The sequence below is a fragment of the Oryctolagus cuniculus genome, chromosome 16 (genome assembly GCF_051225735.1).
Source record: "Oryctolagus cuniculus isolate XC-2025 breed Fujian yellow rabbit chromosome 16, ASM5122573v1, whole genome shotgun sequence".
NCBI lineage: Eukaryota > Metazoa > Chordata > Mammalia > Lagomorpha > Leporidae > Oryctolagus > Oryctolagus cuniculus.
Genome location: NC_142882.1, coordinates 86,532,729 through 86,552,716, shown reverse-complemented (window position 1 = coordinate 86,552,716; position 19,988 = coordinate 86,532,729). Strand labels below are relative to the sequence as shown.

Below are 19,988 nucleotides of genomic sequence, written 5' to 3'. Positions count from 1 at the left end.
TTTCCCCTGTGCTTTGTCAAGTCCTTCGTTCCTGCTGTTGTTAAATCACAAACAGTTGGCTTTCATTCCTGAGCAAAGTAAAAATCCTTTTTGAATCACCACTTAGCACTTCTGATTTCCTTTTTTTTTGTTTTATTAAAAAAAATAACTCTTTGTGGAAAGAGATTTTCCCATAACTGTGGGATAAGAATTTCATCAAATTCATTAAAATGAAGAAATATGAATTCAATTATTCTTTTTATTTATTTTTTTCTAAGATTTATTTATTTGTTTGAAAGGCAGAGTTACAGAGAGGCAGAGGTAGAGAGAGAGAAAAAGAGACAGGGAGTCAGAGAGAGAAAGAGGCCAATCTGAAGCCAGGAGCCAGGAGCTACTTCTGGGTCTCCCACACGGGGTGCAGGGGCCCAAGGGCTTGGACCATCTTCTACTGCTTTCCCAGGCCACAGCAGAGAGCTGGATCGGAAGTGGAGCAGCCGGGACTAGAACTGGCACCCGTATGGGAAGCAGTGTCACAGGTAGAAGCTTCACCTGCTGTGTCACAATGCTGCTCTCTGAATAGCGTTTATTGGAGGTACACGTGCGGCTTGGTGACCCTTGTAACATCAGTATCCTGTGAGACCTGCATCATGATTGAGTTGAATTTGTAATTAAAAATTAATAATATGAGGTGTAGCAGATAAAACTGCTGCCTATGGTGCTGGCATCCCATATGAACGATGGTTCGAGTCTCAGCTACTCCACTTCCCATCCAGTTTTCTGCTGTGGCCTGGGAAAGCATAAGATGGCCCAAGGGCTTGGGCCCCTGCACCTGCGTGGGAGACCTGGAAAAAGCTCCTGGCTCCTGGCTTCAGCTAGGCCATTTGGGGAGTGAACCAGTGGATGGAAGCCCTTTCTCTCTGTCTCTCCCTTTCACTGTCTGTAACTCTACCTCTCAAATAAATAAATGAAATCTTAAAAAAAAATTAGTGATAGAAAATTTATACAACTGTTCTCCAGAGACAAGATGCAAAGTCAGGGACAGGAAGTGGAGAGGCATCACAGGGAAGAGGAGCACCTGTGCGGGAGGGCGTGGCCTGAGAAGCTTCCCCAGACACTCAGCAGGGGAAAGGGGCCACACGAGCGGACGGCATGGCTTTCACGTGTTTGCAGGGTTCACCGGTGGAAACACAACGTTAACAGAGAGCAGAAGGCACGAGCTCTAAACGGATGCAAATAAGCGTGACAGCTCACTGCCATGTTGCAGTCTGCGCAGGCCTGCAGCTGTGGCGAGGAACCCCGTGCCCCAGGTGCTGCCTGGTCGCGCGAACAGACAAAAGGTGGAGTGTCACAGCAGGGCACGTTTGGAAATTTCCTTATGGCATCAACGTGGGAAATACTGTAGAGTTCCAAATGCTATTTTTTTTCCACTTTCAACTAGTGTATAACATGAAACAAAAGTGGTATTGTGTTTAGTCAATCACTCCTGATTTTATTGAACCCCCTCTTAAATGCTGGCTCTTTCGTAAGTATTGTAAGAAACTGTTTTGGAGGGACAAGCTAGAGCTGTTTAAGCCAAATACTTATTATCTGAGAAATCTGATTACATAAAAAGAATATCCAATAGTTCTCTGTTCTGTGATTTAAATAATAAGCATACTTACAAGTTAAAAATAAATACAAGTTTCAAGAATGGAAAGTTTCTTTCTTGCAGATTCAATTTAGGTCCTGTCTGAGAATCCTGATGTCAGTATTTTATGACAGAAACTCTTTCCTGTCTTGATGCCAAAGTTGGGTAAAAATAGGTATCATTTAATTAGTGCATAATTGTTGAATTAAATAGCTTTAAATCAGACCAAGAAGCACCTGGGCTTTATTACTGTACATTTATCCTTTTTGGCATTTGAAACACATTGTCTAATGGGGACACAATCTAAAATTGTGCAGTTTCACAAATAAACTTCAGTAAGAGGCACTGTCAGCTGAACATGACATAGACCCAAGACGTATGCACCACGTTCACTTCTCCCCATGAGTGCCTTTCACCCAGATGAGCACATGTACCCCGTGATCTAACAGAAAGCAAGTTCCTGACATCACTGTATCGTTTCTTTTGATATCATTTTCCTGTTACTTTATTTTTTCCCCTTTCATGTAGAGAGAGAATTTACAGACAACAGGGCACCCAAGGAGAAATTACAAATGAAAACGGCCTCCATATGTTAAAACTGAAAACCTGACGCAAAAGTTCCCAGGCACTCCAGCAAAGAAAACAAAACATATGCAGCTGAGGCATCATTTTGTTTTCATTTTCTAAGCAGTCATATTTCCTAGTTTTATCCTAGAATGCAAACAAAACTCAACTGCATTTAAGTAACCACCAGAACTTGTCTCTCTCTTCCTACTTCCTGATCTGCTCTAAGATTAAGGTAATAAAGAGTGGAACCATCTAAGTCTTCATCCAGAGCTGCCCATTGTGGTACACCTTTGTAACATTGTATCCTGGTAAGGTAATTTAATAGATGGCTAAGTATCTGAAGAAAGGAAAAACGATTCATATTTCTAGAACTCTTGGAACTGAATCAGACAGTTCTAGAGGAGACTTGCACCGTTAAGTGAAGAGTTCAGCTGATTTCATGCTGGTTAAAGCCAGGCAGATGGAAAACTAATAAGACATACACATATCCACGTAGCATCATGTTAAAATTCTGGGCAGGCACTTGATGTAGCAATTGGATAAGTTCCTAGGTCCCACATCAGGGTGCCCTGGTTCCATACCTGCACACCTGATGACACATGCCCTGAGACCTGCATGGAGCCGCCAGCTCCCAGTTTCTGTCTGGCCCAGCCCTGACTGTTGTGGTCATTTGGGGAGTGAATCAGTGTCTCACTCTCCTTCCCTACTTCTCTCCCTCCTCTCCTCCCTCCCCTGCTCTCTCTCTACCTTCCAAATTAGTAAGTTTTATTTATATATGTACATAAAGTCTTTGAAATTTGCATCTTAGCAGTTAAACAGTCAAATACAAATTTAATTTAATCTTTGTATTTCACTTAATCTAAACATAATACTGCATTTATAAGAGTCTATTTCATCACAGACATGTAGAAAGTAGGCACTTAAACTGACAATGAAAGTACAAGAAGCAAAATATAACAACAAAAACTTTCAAACTATCTCATCAGAAATATATAATATACTGGTGTAAGATGTAGGAGAAACAAAAAAATATTGATAATGACTCCATTATTTGAATGTTTATTATCTGTCAGTTCTTTCAACCTGAGAGCAAACTTATGAAACTCAGCAGAGTTTCACAACACAGTCTATATTAATAGTAAAGAAATTTCACAAATATGTTGCAATATATGATGGCAGGTTATTATGCATAATTAACATACAAGTATACTTAGCAAGCCCTGCCCAACAGAAATTCTCAAGTCTCACATGTGTGCCATTGAATATTGTTGCCCCTGGCCCTGGTAGCTATTGAGTACTTGAAATATGCCTAGTGTGACTGAGGAACAAAATTTTAATTTACTTAATTAATTGAAATTTAGAACGTGATATGTGGCTAGTGTCTACTAGTACTGGCACTGCAGCTTCTGAGCCAGTAGGCTGTGTCACTGACCACCCTGCAGTGGTCCAATGTTAAGACAGAAATGGCCTTTGTCCCATAACTACCACCCAAAGGCCATCATTCTTCCAGACTCCAAAGGATGGACAGGTTGCTCTCCTCAAGCCCTCAGTGCAGTGATGGAAGGATGGGCTTGAGAGCTAGGAGACCTGGAAATGTCCTTTCTTCATGCCCCATGTCAGTGTATAAAATACGAGGCTAAATAAGACACTGCCGTTCCCAACAATTGGCAGAGTTCACCTGCACTCTCTCCCACATCCCCGACTCCAGCCAGAGGGCCCCATCAGCTTCCACAAAGGTGTCTGGAAGCCAGTCATTTCTCATAAAGGAACGCTCCCTTGGCCAACCCTCTTGTTACAGGGATGTCACAGAGTTTCTTTAATTTCTCCTGTTGCCCAGTCTTGGCTTCCATGGACTGAAGGACTGTCCAGTTTGGTCCAGTTTGGTCCTGTCCCCTCTAAATGGCCCGTTGGCCCCTTAGCAAGTGTCTGACTTGCTACATTCACTTATCCGAGCTCTGCCAGACTGGCAAGGTCTCCCCCATTGCTTGCCGAACCCCACTTTCTCTTTCTCTACTAGTGCTTACCACCAGACACATATCCTTGGTCTGCTGTTGCCAAACATGGCATGAAGACCTGGGTCCTGTTTGTAATCAGGCTTCAGGAACATGGGATGTGGTCAAAAGGTTATAATTTGGGTTAAGGGACTGTCCTGTGCTGTGAAAAGAATGCAGCGAGGGTAGACATTCTGAGTTTCAATCTCACTCTACTTCCTGTTTAGCTGTGGACCACTATCTGACTTCTAACGTATTCCCTTATGTGAAACACAAATAGTAACTCTCACAGGATTATGCAGTAAATGAAAGAGTTCCGCAGAGAATTTCCAGCATGGTGCTACATAAAATAAATATGAAGGGGAAGAGGTGGGGATGGGGAGACCGGCTGGTAGTAAATAGGGCCAATAAGCCAGCAGTGAGGCGATGGCAACCATGGAAAGAATAAGGCCCGTAGAAGGAAGGAGAGGCCTTCACTGGTAAATCAGATAGAGGAGGTGAAGAGAAGGAAGGAATCGATGACAACTCCCAGGTACCTGGTGGGTGAAGTCAACAAACCGGGACAGATGAATGTCAGGAAGTCGGCACACAGGAGGACAGATTCAGGAGGAAAGCAAGTATTTAAAACAGCTATGCTCATAGGATTCTAGAATCTTAGATCCAATTAAATGAAGGGACGTTAAAGTACTCGAAAAGTCTCAAAGCAAGTTAGTGGCACAAGCAATAAGCTCAGGCTCAGATACCTTTATTCTCACACAAACAATGAATCCAAATGTAATATGTTTAAACAAATATTTTTAAATCCCCTTGTTTACAGAAGAAGTTTGGAATTTCAGCTTTAGGAAACACTGACACATGGGAAACAGCTGAACTCCAAGTATTAGGATGAATAAGCTCACGGAATTAGGAAGCATAGAGGAAGAGAAAGAAAGGGGCTGACAGCCAAAATGCTGAAGAGATGTCAGAGGTTTTATTCCTACCTCGCACTTCCACCCTCAAGAGTGATGATGATGACGATGATGAACTGACACTGACTCAGCGTTTAAAACTGCCTTCACACAGACTTCCCTATATGTTCTAATCTAATTCTGTAGGCATGCAGAATGGACAGTAGATGCCACGTGTATAGACAAAGAATATGAATGCACAGAAGGGTTTGGACAAGGTCACATACAAGTGATAGTGAGAATTTAAGCAGACAATTAAGTTCCATAGACACTGAGCTCTCACACCAACCCCCTGCCACTGTGTTTGTTTCTGTTCCTTTCTCCTCTTTTTTTCAAGCAATGGCCTCTTCTCTTTCTGTCCTCATCCTCTTCAGTCTTCTCTTCATGCTATGGCATTAATTTAGGGCAACAATGGTCTGGTCCCCTGGATGAAAGGTGGACCACTGGTGGCTCTCTGTTGGCTTCAGGATCGTATTTACAGTCATGTACATCACCCCGTCTGTCCTTATGTTCTGGGCTGAGCAAAGCATTCATCATCCATGAGGTCAGCATCCCCTCACGCCCTCCCCTGTGTTTGTCCGTGCAGGCTCCGCGGGTAGAACAGCACTCAATTTGCAAGAAGGTCTCCAAGTTTGTTCATTAAGGGAATGAATGCTAAACCAACTCAAAGGATTCCTACTTCCCAATTCCCTTCTCACAGCACTAAGAGTAGCATTACAGGCACAAAACAGTTGAATACATATTTTTAAATGTTTTAACAAATCAATAGACCTCTCAAGAAAAAAATAGAATAATCTATTAAAAGAAAATATAATATTTACCATTCCAAGACAGAGAGCACTTATAACTTATTTAAGAATAGCTTATTACCTACACAAATATTTAAACTTTTCTATAGGTGAAATCTATAGAATTATTCTCAAACCTAATTCCACCAAAACCTTGCAGTGCACAAAAAGATGGTCTTATCGTGCATGTCTATTAAGAAAGTTTATGAGTAATCACATATTTTTTGATGGTCAGTATTTTCCCTATATAGGATACTCTGTTCAATAAAAATCACATTGTTACACAAACAAGTAGATGTGGAGGCTTTGACTAAAGAAATGTTTCAAAAGTGCTTTCCCTTTTGTTTACGTTGTCGCTGCTTAAATGCTTAGATAGCCCTAGGAAATCTTCACCTTGGCCTCCTCCACAAACCCTAATATTTATGGTGGGAACAGAAATGCCGTCTGCCTGCTTAAATAAATGTTATGTTATTCTGCCACACAATAGGATAACATATGATAATTAGGAACAATAAAAATCATAATAAAATATAACTTGTTGCAAGGCAGTGGGGCTTGTGTTTCTCCTTTAATTATTATTTTACATTTTTATTTAATATATTATATTCGTTTTTCTTTTTTAGAAAGTTCCAAAATATTATATGAGCCTTACATAAAATAGTAACAATGTAAAACTTTATAAATACAAATATGTTCATGACGGAGAGAGTTTTGACTTAACCCAAACAAAAATCATCTTTAAGCAATAGAAATTAGCATTACAGAGCAAAGAAATTAGCATTACAATCGATCCCTCTGGAATGGGGTAATAGAGAGTATATGGCTGAGTCATTAAAACACAGAATGTGAGACTAAGATTGTCTGCTTGAACTCTAGCTCTGCAACCACTAGCTCCAAGACCCTGAATGAATTCCTTGATGTCTATCTACTTTCAGTTGCTCTTCTCTGAAAGCATAAAACAACGTACCTTATATGTCACTGTGAACACTAGAAATATCCGTTAGAGTATAGAGTCTTGTCAAGCTTATGGACATAGTGCATATTCAAGAAATATCAGCAGTTACTACACACACAAATGATTCTGGAGATTTGTTTAACTTAGCATGGGATTAATTCAAATGTATGTGTAATACTGAGCCAAGTTAACCATCCAACACAATTTGAATGAATAATAATGAGCTTATCGACCCAAAAACAAAGGCAAAATGATTGAAAGTGGGGAAAAAAGATCACTAACCACTTAGCCAGTAGTGCTCTGAAATGTCGGTTCTGATGTAATGGTGGTCGTGAGTCGGCCCAAGAGACCGTGTGAATGCCGTGTCCTTGCCAAGGAAATCAGAGGCTGTTCCAGAGTAGAGGTATTCATCTGGGAGAGAGAAAAATACATAGGACTTCTAATAATACAGCAGTAGATAGACCAAAGATGCATAGATTCTACAGCATGACAACAAAATGTGTATATCTGGAACATGGTGTTTCATGAAGTGCACTATGAGATTTTGGAAATTTAGCTTAATTAAAGAAAAATACAACTCAATTAATGTTGGTAAGCTAATGCTAGATACTTAAATATAAAAAGGACTACATTCTTCTGAATTAATAACTACACCAACATTAGCTTCTCTTCTGGATAAACCCTTCCTCTTTCCCTTCTCCCCACCAAAATTGAAAGAAATACAACTGGGTGTTTGTAGCAACACACACACACACACACACACACACACGTAAAAACTAAACTACAATAAGGAAAAGATGGAGTAGTTAGTAGAGTATTTCCTTGACCAATACAACCACAAGGACTACTTTCCCTCACGTAACCTCTGCTGAAAGAAACCTGCTGGCACTGAAGGCATTCTTGGTAATCACACGTGTTGCATTCCTTGTAGCTAACCGTGTCTAAGAGTTCTGATAAACAAGGATTCTTGAAAAGAGAAAGATGGTGCCACCACTGTGTACCAAACTGCTTTGTCCTGTTAACTTGCGTCAAGAGTATGTCCTGGTTTTATCAGAGATAGACAAGACAGTGACAGAGAGATAGAAAGAGACAGAGGAGGAAGAGAGAGAGAAAAAAGAGGAGTAAAACAAAGGAGAGAAGACGGAAGAGGGGGGGAGAGGGAGAGGAAGAGGAGCTGGAAATGATGGCAGGAAGGAGGAGGAAGATGGAGAGACTTGGGGGTGGGGGACGAGAGAAGGGGCAAGGTGGAGAGATGAGGGCAGGGAGAAGAGGAGGGGAGGGCAGGGGCAGTGTTCCCTGGCGGTGTTCAGGGCACCGGGCGGGGGCCAGGAGGCTGGTCCTGCAGTGTAGCACAGTGACCCTCCGACAGCTACGCCTCCGCAATTTCAAGAGATCTGAACAGTCAACTACTTTAGGTCGCACTTAAAAGAACAAAGTAAAACCTGGGTAATCTCCAGAGAGAATGTAGACTTTTAAATGCCTAAATAGGCAAGAAAAGGCATTGTTTTGTCAGTTAATTCAATCTTGCTCAAAAACATAATCTTTAAATTTCTACCATGTATATACACTTTTAAAGAGACTATCTAAATCCTTTGATTCTATCAGCCTAAATAAGCCTTTCACTAAACTATTTGGGGCAATTCAGTGTAAATAATGACAAGATCCCCTCTTCTAAAGGAAAACACACACACACACAAAGCAGAGAAAACCAGCTTCAGAAAGTGGATATAGATGTGGTACTGTTCCTATCCTCCCAAATGTTTTCCCCCTAAAATACATCAGGTAAGTAGCAATACTGCATTGTGAAACAAAAGGAAAAACTAATACAACAAAATCACAATAACAAAGTCATACTAGAAACTTGGATAAGATCCAAGAAAGCAAAGTATCAGTTTGAAACAAAGTTATAGATATTTGAATATTTTTGCATTTTTAAAATAAATATTTTGGAATAAAGTGGTTTCAACTTAAAATGGATCTGAATATCCTGGCTTTAAGAACTGTCTTCTTTATATATTAAATTACTTAGGAATTTCTAAGAAGGCTCACCAATGCCTACAACATAATGATTTTTAAGGGTGTGTCAGCTCCACTTGAGAGATGAGAATCACAAACCCTTTATTTCATTTTCTGAGAATAATGCCTGAACATTAGTCATATAATTTTCACAACACACAAAAACACACAGGCTGTCACTTCAAAGCAGGATCACTGGTTCTTACTAAGCGAAAATTAAAATGTCATGGTGCTTCACTCTTATCACGTATTCAAACATTTGACAGACAAGTCGAATAAAAAGAGACTAAAGTCATGAACCAAACCCAGACAAAAGGAGCCCTTATAATGGCTGAAACTCAGAGGTCCTGCTGACATCCCTCAGAACAGACTTCAGAACACGTGGGCCCGGCTTCTTTGAACAGGAGAGACGTCTCATAAGAGAGTTCAGATTGCATACAAAGTGAGAGAAGACTAATGTGCTTGAAAAAAATTCACATTTCCATGAATAAAATCAGGTTCGAACAAGACAGACGCCTCAAAAAGAGAGTCTAAGTTGCATCCAGCATGAAAGAACACTAAACATACTAGCAAATACCTCACAGTATTTCCATGAATGTAACCAGGTTTGGTGAAATTGGAGAAACAGATGCTACAATATCTGTTACCTACAGCTTTATTGGTTTGCTTTATGTATTTACCCACTTAGGGAATTGCTCAATTTAGTATCCATACCGAACCAAAGGGATGCATCTTAGTATAAGAAAATCCCAGAAATCCATATGTAAAATTATAGTAGCAACTGCACGCCATTTGCATTAAAAAGAACGTTCAGGGAAGTTCATGGGAAAAGTAACATGACTGGCACTAAGGATGGCTGCGGCCTCCCTTTCTTGCTAAGGGTGCTTGGTATAAAGTTTTGGCACTAAAATACTAGAACAAAATGGCTGGTGGAAGATTAATCCAGAATTATCTTCAACTCAGCAAGCGCACGCAGATTAGTCTGCAGACACCTGCTCAGGCACGTTGCTCACAGTGAGGACGGGCTGCCGTTGGCTCACCTGTCATGACCGAAGCAAACGGCTGCTGTGGATCAAAAGGACACTTCAGTCTGCCGGACTCCACGCCGTGTGCGTCCAGCTTGAACAGAACTTCCTGCAATGAGAAGAATTCACACCAGCAAGACGTTTAAAAACATCACCATCCAAAAGGACACAGGAGATAAGAACTAAATCCTCACCCACTAGTTCAATAAAAATGAGCTGCACATACTAGGGTACTTCAGAAAGTTCATGGGAAAACATGGAAGTCAAAGATACGCTCATTTTGTGCAGAAAGGATGTCCACAGTTTTCTCATAAGACACAGTTCCCATGGAGTTCTTGAAGACACTTCACACAGCATGTTGTGCTTTACCCTTTGGAAATCTTGTATCTGGCAAGACTCAACACACACGTGCTATTCTCCTGTTGCCCAAAGTGGCAATGATAATACTGACTGAATTCTTCAAGAAAATAGCAATATATTCATCCATTCATTTACCCTAGACCACTATCAGTATCAAAATCATCACCAAGCACACATACAGTTTAAGCTTAGTAACTAGTTTCTTGAGCCCAATAAGATTAACTTCCTTTTTACAAATGAAATTCTTTTAATCATGACAGTTTTTAGAATAATGATTTTGATCTATACACCTAATCATCTGCAAATACATCAATTCACTCAAACCTTATGATATTTCTAAATTTTAGTGATGTACAGTGCTCTTGGGCAAGCGGCTCATTTTCAGAGCTGTTAACACATATGGAGAAAAAAAAACCTGCTGTAGTATTTTCACTATTATGAAAACACTGTACACATTAAAGCCACATAGTTATTTTGGCTGAAATATCTATTTTTATAATAGTGGCCACAGACAGAATGACATTGGCAGGCTTCTAATATTCAAGAAAAAAATAACATCTTAAGTTTAACTATCCAAGAAAAATACGAATGCATAATGAATATGGCCCCATGAGCTTGAATGTTTCATAACAATGACAACACTATACCATCCAGCAAAGAGGCTGATGACTCACGCTGTGCGTGCACTGGACAAGCCTAGCATCTGAGACACTCTCTTCAGATGGAGGATCTACAGTTATATCAGAGCACACAAGTACTGATAAAGAAACATTCAGTACGGCCAAATTAGAAAGCAAATAATGAAACAAAGGCTAAGAGGACATTGGGTTATTTATTGTGTTATGTTGCTAATTGAAATATCTTTTCTTTTCTTTGGAACAGGACCATTGCCTAATTTTAAAAAAATCAAAGCAATTTAAATAGTCTGATCAACATTTGCTATTCCACAATTTCATGTAAACATAATTTAATACCAACAATAAAGGTAACTAACAGTAAGTAACCAAGGATCAGGAACTTCCTGAATCTTGTCTATACAATTCTTACCACAAGCCTAATGATGTAGCCACTCTAATAATTCAAGTTTTCCAGGTGTAATATTGAGGACATAAGGTGTTACACACTTTGGTGTCACAGAGTTAGTAAGAGGTAAAACATGAGCTTGAACTCAGGACTGTCTCCAAAGTTTATGCTCTGAGCAAATCAAGTTTCAGAATTTACAATTAGTGGACTTTAAAACCTATTGAAATCAATGCACGGAATCATCGTGGCCAAGTAACACGACTGAGTTCAAGTGTGTTCAGTCTGGCCGTGCCAGCACGTGAAAAGGGATAAGGAAGCACAGATATGAAGAAAGTCCAGTGAGAACACATTTAGGGACCGGTTTCCAACTGAGGGTGAGCCAGAGATGTGCCAGGAAAAGCCACCTGTAGGCAGTGACCTGTAAGTACATTTAAATACCATTAAGGGCATATTCTCCATCAATCATTAAAAGGAAAGTAAACTAAGTCCTTGTGTCTCAAAAATCGTATAATAAAAGCTAAAACCAAAACAAAAAAAAAACACAAAACAACCTGACAGAATGTCACCGTGTACCCAACAGACTAGGTGAGCCTTTTACAAGTGTACAGACTTCTGCTTTCAAGCACAACACTTCATTAAATTGATATTTGTGGAAGCTGAGGACAAGATTTCCCCTCACGATTTCCTGGAGATGGGAGGCAGCAGAAAGCAAGTTTCCCTTAGCCAGCCAAGGACACCCACAGGAAAATGGAGTGAAAAACAGCAGGTGCTTTAATGCACTTACTGAGATAAACTGACGGACTCACAGGACACTCTAGGTTTTAAACTTCAGTTTTAGAAGATTTTTCACTGTGAAGTGTTAAGACTGATTAATTATTCAAAAAGCACCTGGGTTGTACATATAGAAATATTGTTAGAGAGAAGTAAAGAAAAAAGCACGTAAGAATGATAGCAAGAAAATATGTAATCATCACTACTAGGCAATGCTATGGTTAATATCATCCCCACTTAGACAGAAGATCTTCTGTAGTGGGGAACTGACCTCTAATCAGGAGATTAAACACCTACCAGGTACACCTAGTACTTAGGAATATAATTACTTAGTAAAGTAATATTTTATATTTTAAAACTCTGTCTCTTCACCTCTCTGTGTCCCTGCAGCCCAGAAATGGGTGCCTGTTTAGTCCCTGGAAAGAAGCAAGCGCTGTGCCCACGCACATGCAGTTGTGTTCTGTCTCAGAGCAACTGTGAAGGAGCTGCTATTTTGTCCTCATCATTCTCCTGGGTAAACAGAAGCGTAGAAAGCTTCTGCAGTGTGCATACGTGCACGGAGCTGGTGAAGGACGGCAGCATGCTCTGAACTCCGGCTGTTCCTGCTCACACTGCTCTTAGGAGTTGTTGACAACAGCCTCAGCTTTTCTTCCGAGTTCCGGATCCAACAGCTCATTTGGCGTGGCCAGCTGAACATGCCTCAAATGCAGAACGTATGAAGCTAACTCACCATCCTCCCAACAAACTACTGCTGTAAACTATTACTACTCTCACCTAAAAAAATAAAATAAAATAGACAATATCATGCTTGAACTCACTGCAAGCTAGGATGCACCTCAGCTTTGTGCTCTTTCCTCCTATGGCCCCTGTCCCGCCGCATAGCAGTCCCAGGTGCACCATCCTGCACCCCTTTTTTACGCTGCTGTTCCCTCTCCCCTTTCAGAATGGCTGTTCCCTCTTCCAGCCACTTTAAAAGCCAACAGATGTATCTGAAAACAGAAGAACCTTCTAAACTCCTTCTAGAAGCACAATGATTTCTTGAGACTAATTATTCATTTTTTTAAGTTAACAGTCTTCAAAAGCAGGGCTTCTACACAATTACCATGCTCCTGCCCAGCTGACAACTCACAAGGCTCAGTAGCCTTGTTCACCCATAATTCTCTTATTCACATAACTTGTAAACTTGGCTGCCTTGGCCTTCTTGACAGTCCCAAGCTAAGTAATTAGCTCCCTCTAAATTCCCTTTCAGCACTTGAGACGTTTAAGGGGCTCCAGAACACTATTTGCTTCCCTCAGCAGGCTGTGAGTTTGGCCTTTAGCCTCAGGCATCAAAACACACCCAAGCTGTGGGGCTATCTCATATAATTACACCCTCTGTTATGAGCTACTGTTATATATTACCCTTCATCAAAGCAAGGCAGGAGAACATTACACCAGCAACAAAGAATGATGGATTCAAGTTGCCAAGACTCCTAGTGGTTCAGAAATTTAACTACCAAGGTTGCTTTATTTTCAAACAGTTGAGTCTGGGCTGGTTAGACAAGTTGGGTAGAGAGGAAAATCTATCCGCCACAGCTCTGGGTTTGATCTCTGCATGAGTCAGTTAAATCAAATGTAAAGAAACCTGTTCCATAAGCCCACAATTTACTTTCAGACACACAGCCAATTATCCTTCAAATATGTATGGTTTTTCACAAAAGTATATACATAAACATGAGGATGACCAGTGCACACAAAGAAACATTTTGCAGCGTGCATTCTAAAGCTCAGTTAAGCATGCTTCTCTATGCACACTGCTTTGGTCCAGTTCATTTCTAGACCATTATTCCATTATTAGTCGGGTGATCTAAGAGATGTGATTTTTTTCTGCTGAGACTCAATATTTGCTAACCGATATTGGGAAATATAATGGCACTAACTTCATTAAGAGTGCTGTGAGATTCCCAAGAAAAAAATCATGTAAGGCAAGGACACAGGCTACAACACAAAGAGAGCCCTCAAAAGTATCAGTTATTAATTAAATCTCCAAAATTTGCATGTTTCTCATTTATGAAAATGCCCATTGATATCTGGAACACATTACTCCTAATTACCACAGCCTTTATTTCCACTCTGTCAATTTGGTACAAAGGAAACAATGAGCTCAGTATGCCAATGGGTATCTACACACATTTAAGAACATCCATAAAATTTTCTTTACTCTTTGTCCACTACTGTCAACATGCAAAACAGATCCACTTAGCAGGATGGGAAAATGAAATTATTCATAATATGCAATTTCATTGCCATGGGAAATAGATTCTTACCCAGAACAACATATTACATATATCTAATTACAAAGGAAACCCAAGAAAAAATAGACTTGTATGGAAGCCATAGAAAGCTTGTAACATGTTACACAATTAATTTTGATCTTCTCATTAAAAACAACTTTTAACAAGAAAAATGTATTAGGTAGAAAAAGTATATGGTGAAAAGCACGATGCTTTCTACCATCCTGGAGCCTGTGGAAGCTGTGGGGAACAGGACCGCTGCAGAGAAACAAGCCTGCAAGATTGTGGCACGAGGCCATTTGCTGGCTAGCAGTGGGGTCTCCGAAGGCAAAGCACACAGCTCTTCTTCACATGGTAGGTGTTCATGCTTAGGATGAAACTGGATTCCACGTGGGCAAGAAATGTGTACAAGCAAGGAACCACACAGCGACTCCTGGTGGCAACCAACCAAAACAGAATCTCTGGGGGAAATAAATCTTGTTCCCTTAGAAACAGTGGAAGGACTCAAAAAACAACCCTCCTGCTAAGGCCATCAGACATGGAACCTGAGTGATGCTGTCCTCCTCACGGATTTAAACCATTGTTCTCTTGTAAAAAGAAGATGATAATCCATAAATGGTTGGAACATGAGCCGAGTTCTTGTACAGATCACAAACCACACGCTTCAATCTATATATTCAAATCAGCTTCTTTCATGCCCTAGGCATTGGTGGTGCACTATTATTACAACAAATTGTACGCTTGATTATATTACCTCCTTGTAGGCTCCAAGATCAATATATCCACATATTGGATGAAAAGCTCCAGTTCCACACACATAAATGTGAGTTTTGTTATAGGGCTGAAGCACTCGTATGAAATTTGCACATTCCGTCTGTTGGGGATAAAAATTAAAAGCATTAGTATGCAACTCAGGGTTTTGGAAGATTTTCATTCATAGTAGCTGTTTCTCAAGTACATAAATCATCATAAATCATCAAAAATCACAGCATATGTGAGAAGGATTTATGAGAAATGATTAACAGCCAACTTAGAAGGGAAGACAAATGTAGAAACTGCCTTAAAACAATAAATTTTGGGGGCTGGCACTGTGGTGTAGTGGGTAAAGCCACCACCTGCAGTGCTGGCATCCCATATGGGCACCAGTTTGAGTCCCAGCTACTCCACTTTCAATCCAGCTTCCTGCTATTTCTTGGGAAGGCAATAGGAGATGGTCCAAGTCCCGGGGTCCCTGCACCCATGTGGGAGATCCAGAAGAAGCTCCAGGCTCTTGGCTTCAGATCCGAAGAGCTCCAGCCATTGTGGACATTTGGGAATGAACCAGTGGATGGATGCCGCCCCCCCACCCGCGCCTCTGCATCTCTGTAATTCTTCCTTTCAAATAAAATAAACAATTTTTTTAAAAAGGAACTTTTTAAGTTTTTGGAAGTTACAGAAATTTTGAAGCATTCAGTGTTAGAATGCAGATCCACACAGTGGCATTCAATAGAGAGTGGAAATACATGGAATGTAAGTGAGACATTCATACTTCCATTCAATAAGAACAGAGAGAACAGAATTCACCATGCTCTGATGCTACCTCGTCATCTATCCTCACAGCTCTGACTGTTTGCACATCATCTGTGAAAGCTGCACCAACCAAAACGCAGAGAACAGATGTGCATTCCTAGTGTAGTCCTATATACACATCCCATTTCTAGTACCCAGATTGCATTACCACTTATTTACATTTATTGTCAAGTGTCACAGAGCCTTTAGAAATCACACTATTTCCTGCTGATTTCAGGTTTTACCACAGACATTTTTTAAAAAGATTTTATTTATTTATTTGACAGGTAGAGTTACAGAAAGAGAGAGAGAGAGAGAGAGAGAGAGAGAGAGAGAAAGGTCTTCCTTCCGTTGGTTCACTCCTCAGATAGCCGCCACGGCCGCAGCTGCGCTGATCCAAAGCCAGGAGCCAAGTGCTTCTTCCCGGTTTCCCACATGGGTGCAGGGGCCCAAGGACTTGGGTCATCTTCCACTGCTTTCCCAGGCCATAGCAGAGAGCTGGGTTGGAAGAGGAGCAGCTGGGACTAGAACTGGCACCCATATGGGATTCTGGCGCTGCAGGTGGAGAATCAACCTACTGCACCACGGCGTCGGCCCCACCACAGACATATTTTTAATACCAAATTAAAAAAAAATTTAACAGACTTTCATATTTCTTGTTGTTTTTTATATACTTTTACCTCAAAATGTTTCTTCACATCCTCATTATCTCTAGAATTTGGTTTATTTCTATCCCCTTTAGTGAGTAAATAGTGGTTATTTTTTCAGAGTATCCATTCTTGTTATTAGGTATTATTTTCAATTTACCTCCTGTCAGTGATTCTCTATCTTGACATCATTCTTGGAAATGACTTCTTTTTTTTTTTTATTTTTTTTTTATTTTTTGAAAGGCAGAGTGGACAGTGAGAGAGAGAGACAGAGAGAAAGGGCTTCCTTTTGCCGTTGGTTCACCCTCCAATGGCCGCCGCGGCCGGCGCGCTGTGGCCAGCGCACCGCGCTGATCCAATGGCAGGAGCCAGGTGCTTTTCCTGGTCTCCCATGGGGTGCAGAGCCCAAGCACTTGGGCCATCCTCCACTGCACTCCCTGGCCACAGCAGAGAGTTGGCCTGGAAGAGGGGCAACCGGGACAGAATCCGGCGCCCCGACTGGGACTAGAACCCGGTGTGCCGGCGCCGCTAGGCGGAGGATTAGCCTAGTGAGCCGCGGCGCCGGCCTGGAAATGACTTCTTTTTTTTTTTTTTTTTTTTTTTTTTTTGACAGGCAGAGTGGACAGTGAGAGAGAGAGACAGAGAGAAAGGTCTTCCTTTGCCGTTGGTTCACCCTCCAATGGCCGCCGCGGCCGGCGCGCTGCGGCCGGCGCACCACGCTGATCCGATGGCAGGAGCCAGGAGCCAGGTGCTTTTCCTGGTCTCCCATGGGGTGCAGGGCCCAAGCACCTGGGCCATCCTCCACTGCACTCCCTGGCCACAGCAGAGGGCTGGCCTGGAAGAGGGGCAACCGGGACAGAATCCGGCGCCCCGACCGGGACTAGAACCCGGTGTGCCGGCGCCGCTAGGCGGAGGATTAGCCTAGTGGGAAATGACTTCTTAACCACAGCTGCATGAGTCCTCGGAGCAGAGACCTCTGAGAGCACACGGGTGGAGCACGTTTTGATTCTGGATTGACTACCAAGGAGCTAGCAGGCATTTCCTAAGGAAGCGGGAAACCTATGCAACCACTAGGTTTCATAGAAAAGATCGTTTCTCCCTGCCTGACTGGCCACGGCTCTTGCACCAGCCAGGCGTTGACATAATGGCCACGAGAGTTGTTGGGAGGAATATATTAAACAAGAAAAGAAAGAAGACAATAACCAAATGGTAGGGCAGTTCTTAGAATTCAGTAACTTTTTTTTAAAGGCAGACTATGACTTAACTGATAGGGCTGCTGTAGCTGTTAACACCCATTAAACAAAATCGTATAACATACAATAATTCTTCGTTCCTTACCGAGACTCGATTCTGTGCAAAATACATTTGCAATATCCTTGTGGCTGTTCTGACTTTGAAGCCACAGCTATGTCTGCAAATCTGTGCTATGCATTCCTAGCTCCCAGTTCTTCCTTCAGCCAGAGGGCCCTGAATTTTGTGTCTCAGGAATTTATAGATCCCAGTTAATAAAATCTACATATTCTACCACAAAAGAATGTTGCACTGAACTCAAGGAGTCTCCCAATCTCTGATTGCCTGGAAACAAAGTAGTTGCATAAGATGATAGGAAAGGCCAGTATTGCTCCCTCGGTTAGCGCACAGGTCAAGGCTGTTTCCTTACCAGGGAGCAGATGCCCCTCAGCAGCAGGAACTGGGCCCTGCGTGCTAGGCTTAGGATCGATGGTGTGCTGCAAAAGGACACTTTGTCTGGGGTATGCAAAGCTCTGTGCACACGAATTTTTATATTTTGAATAGTATTATATGCTTAGTGCATGTTTTCATCTGTTAAAATTATTTTTTAAAGATAGAGGAAAAGAGAAGAGATGGAGAGACACAAGAGCATGGGGTTGAAGGAGGGAGGGCAGGAGAAAGGGAGTGAGGGAGAGGAGAGGAAGAGAGAGAGAGAGAGAGAGAGAGAATCTTCCATCTTCTGGTTCACTCCCCAAACAGCCACAGTAGCCAGGTCTGGGCCAGGCCGAAGCCTGGACCAGGAATTCCACCCTGATCTTCTTCCACATGGGTTGCAAGGATCCAAGTATCTGGGCCATCATCTGCTGCCCTCCAAGGCACATTAGCAGGAAGCTGGATCAGAAGCAGAGTAGCTAGGACTGGGACCAGCACTCTGATACTGATGCCAGTACCAGAAGCAGCTGCTTAACCTATGGCACCACAACACCATCCTCTACCTGCCTGCCCGCCTGCCTTATACTCTCATATTATTAAGACCATATTCTTGCAGATCAATTCGTTTAAAAAAAACGAGCTGATGTTGTCTTCCACTCTGCCACACTGTCGAAATAGAGAACTTATCTCCAGTTTGCACAATTGGCACCACAGGCAACTAGCTCCTCATTCTCTAGCATGTTAGGGAATCCTGAATGGAGACCTAATGCAGAGAGGAAAAATAATGGTTTTAAATCACCAATGGAGGCTAAAAGTATAAAAATGTACATGAGACAAATCGTATTATGGCCTCACGGCTAGGGGAGGTTTTAATATTACCCAGCCATTACTGTGCTTACTCAAACTCACAAAAGGGACTTTCCTTTCTTTGAAGAGATTCACACCAGGGTGAGATGGATGGAAGGGACAGTGCACAAGGGAGGGTGACTGCAAAGCTGGACAGGGAGAGGGGGGCGGCAGTAACTCACCGACAACTACTTCACCATGGTTTCAAAAGCTGAGTCTTTTTCCCAAATAGTCATAGACTTTAGAGGGTAATTTTGCAAAAATATGGAAACATTTATTATCAAGAAATAAAAGAACTCCCTTTGCAGACTGTAAATTATGGAATCAAGCAGACCCGGCACTGTGAGACACAGCAGTGTTTAAAAGAGGAATTTTATATTCATCAGAGATACTATTTTTGTGATTACGAGAAACAGCTCTGATTCAACCCCCAAACATTTCACAACCTCCAGCTTTTGTAGCAGTGTTTCAGTGAGACACAGCTGGCCCTGGAAGCAGCCCAGGACAACTGCCCAACCCAGGGACACTCTACCTGGGGCTAATTTATGAAGTGCCTCTTTTCTCTGCAAATGGGCTGCTGCTAAACAGAACAAAGCAAGGGTGAATCTTGAATTATATTACTGTTTCCAGAGTCAGTTCTGCCCCCTGTTTTCCGCTGGGAAGCTGAGAGAGAGAGAGCGTTCTCCAGGAAGCTCAGAGGCGATGGAAAGAGATGGTTGCCTGAGCCTAAGAGAGGTGGAGGGGATGCCATAGAAGATAAGACCTCTCCTGCCCAGGGCGGACAACGTTACAAGGCCTTCCCCTGTAATCCATAACTTCATTTGCTTCTCAAAGATCGCTTGTTGTTTTCTGTTTTGTGCCAAGTTTCAGAGTCGGAGCAATAATTAACTGGCTGTAAGTCACTTAGTGACCTCCACGGCTATTCAGGAACGTTATGTGGTGAGGCGTGAAGAAAGCCAGCCC

At 41.9% G+C, this 19,988-nt stretch overlaps 1 protein-coding gene across 4 annotated transcripts in view; it reads right to left on the bottom strand.

Annotated features, from left to right (window-relative positions):
* SEMA3D (semaphorin 3D) overlaps positions 1–19,988 on the bottom strand; it is a 283,704-nt gene that overhangs the window by 149,674 nt on the left and 114,042 nt on the right. For all 4 annotated transcript variants that reach the window (XM_017344335.4, XM_002713842.6, XM_008261803.5 and 1 more), the window contains exons 6-8: positions 15,077–15,196; positions 9,911–10,004; positions 7,137–7,265 (exon numbers count right to left, since the gene is read on the bottom strand). In XM_017344335.4, coding sequence (XP_017199824.1) covers positions 7,137–7,265; positions 9,911–10,004; positions 15,077–15,196 — 343 coding nt within the window. The remainder of the gene's footprint in view (positions 1–7,136; positions 7,266–9,910; positions 10,005–15,076; positions 15,197–19,988) is intronic.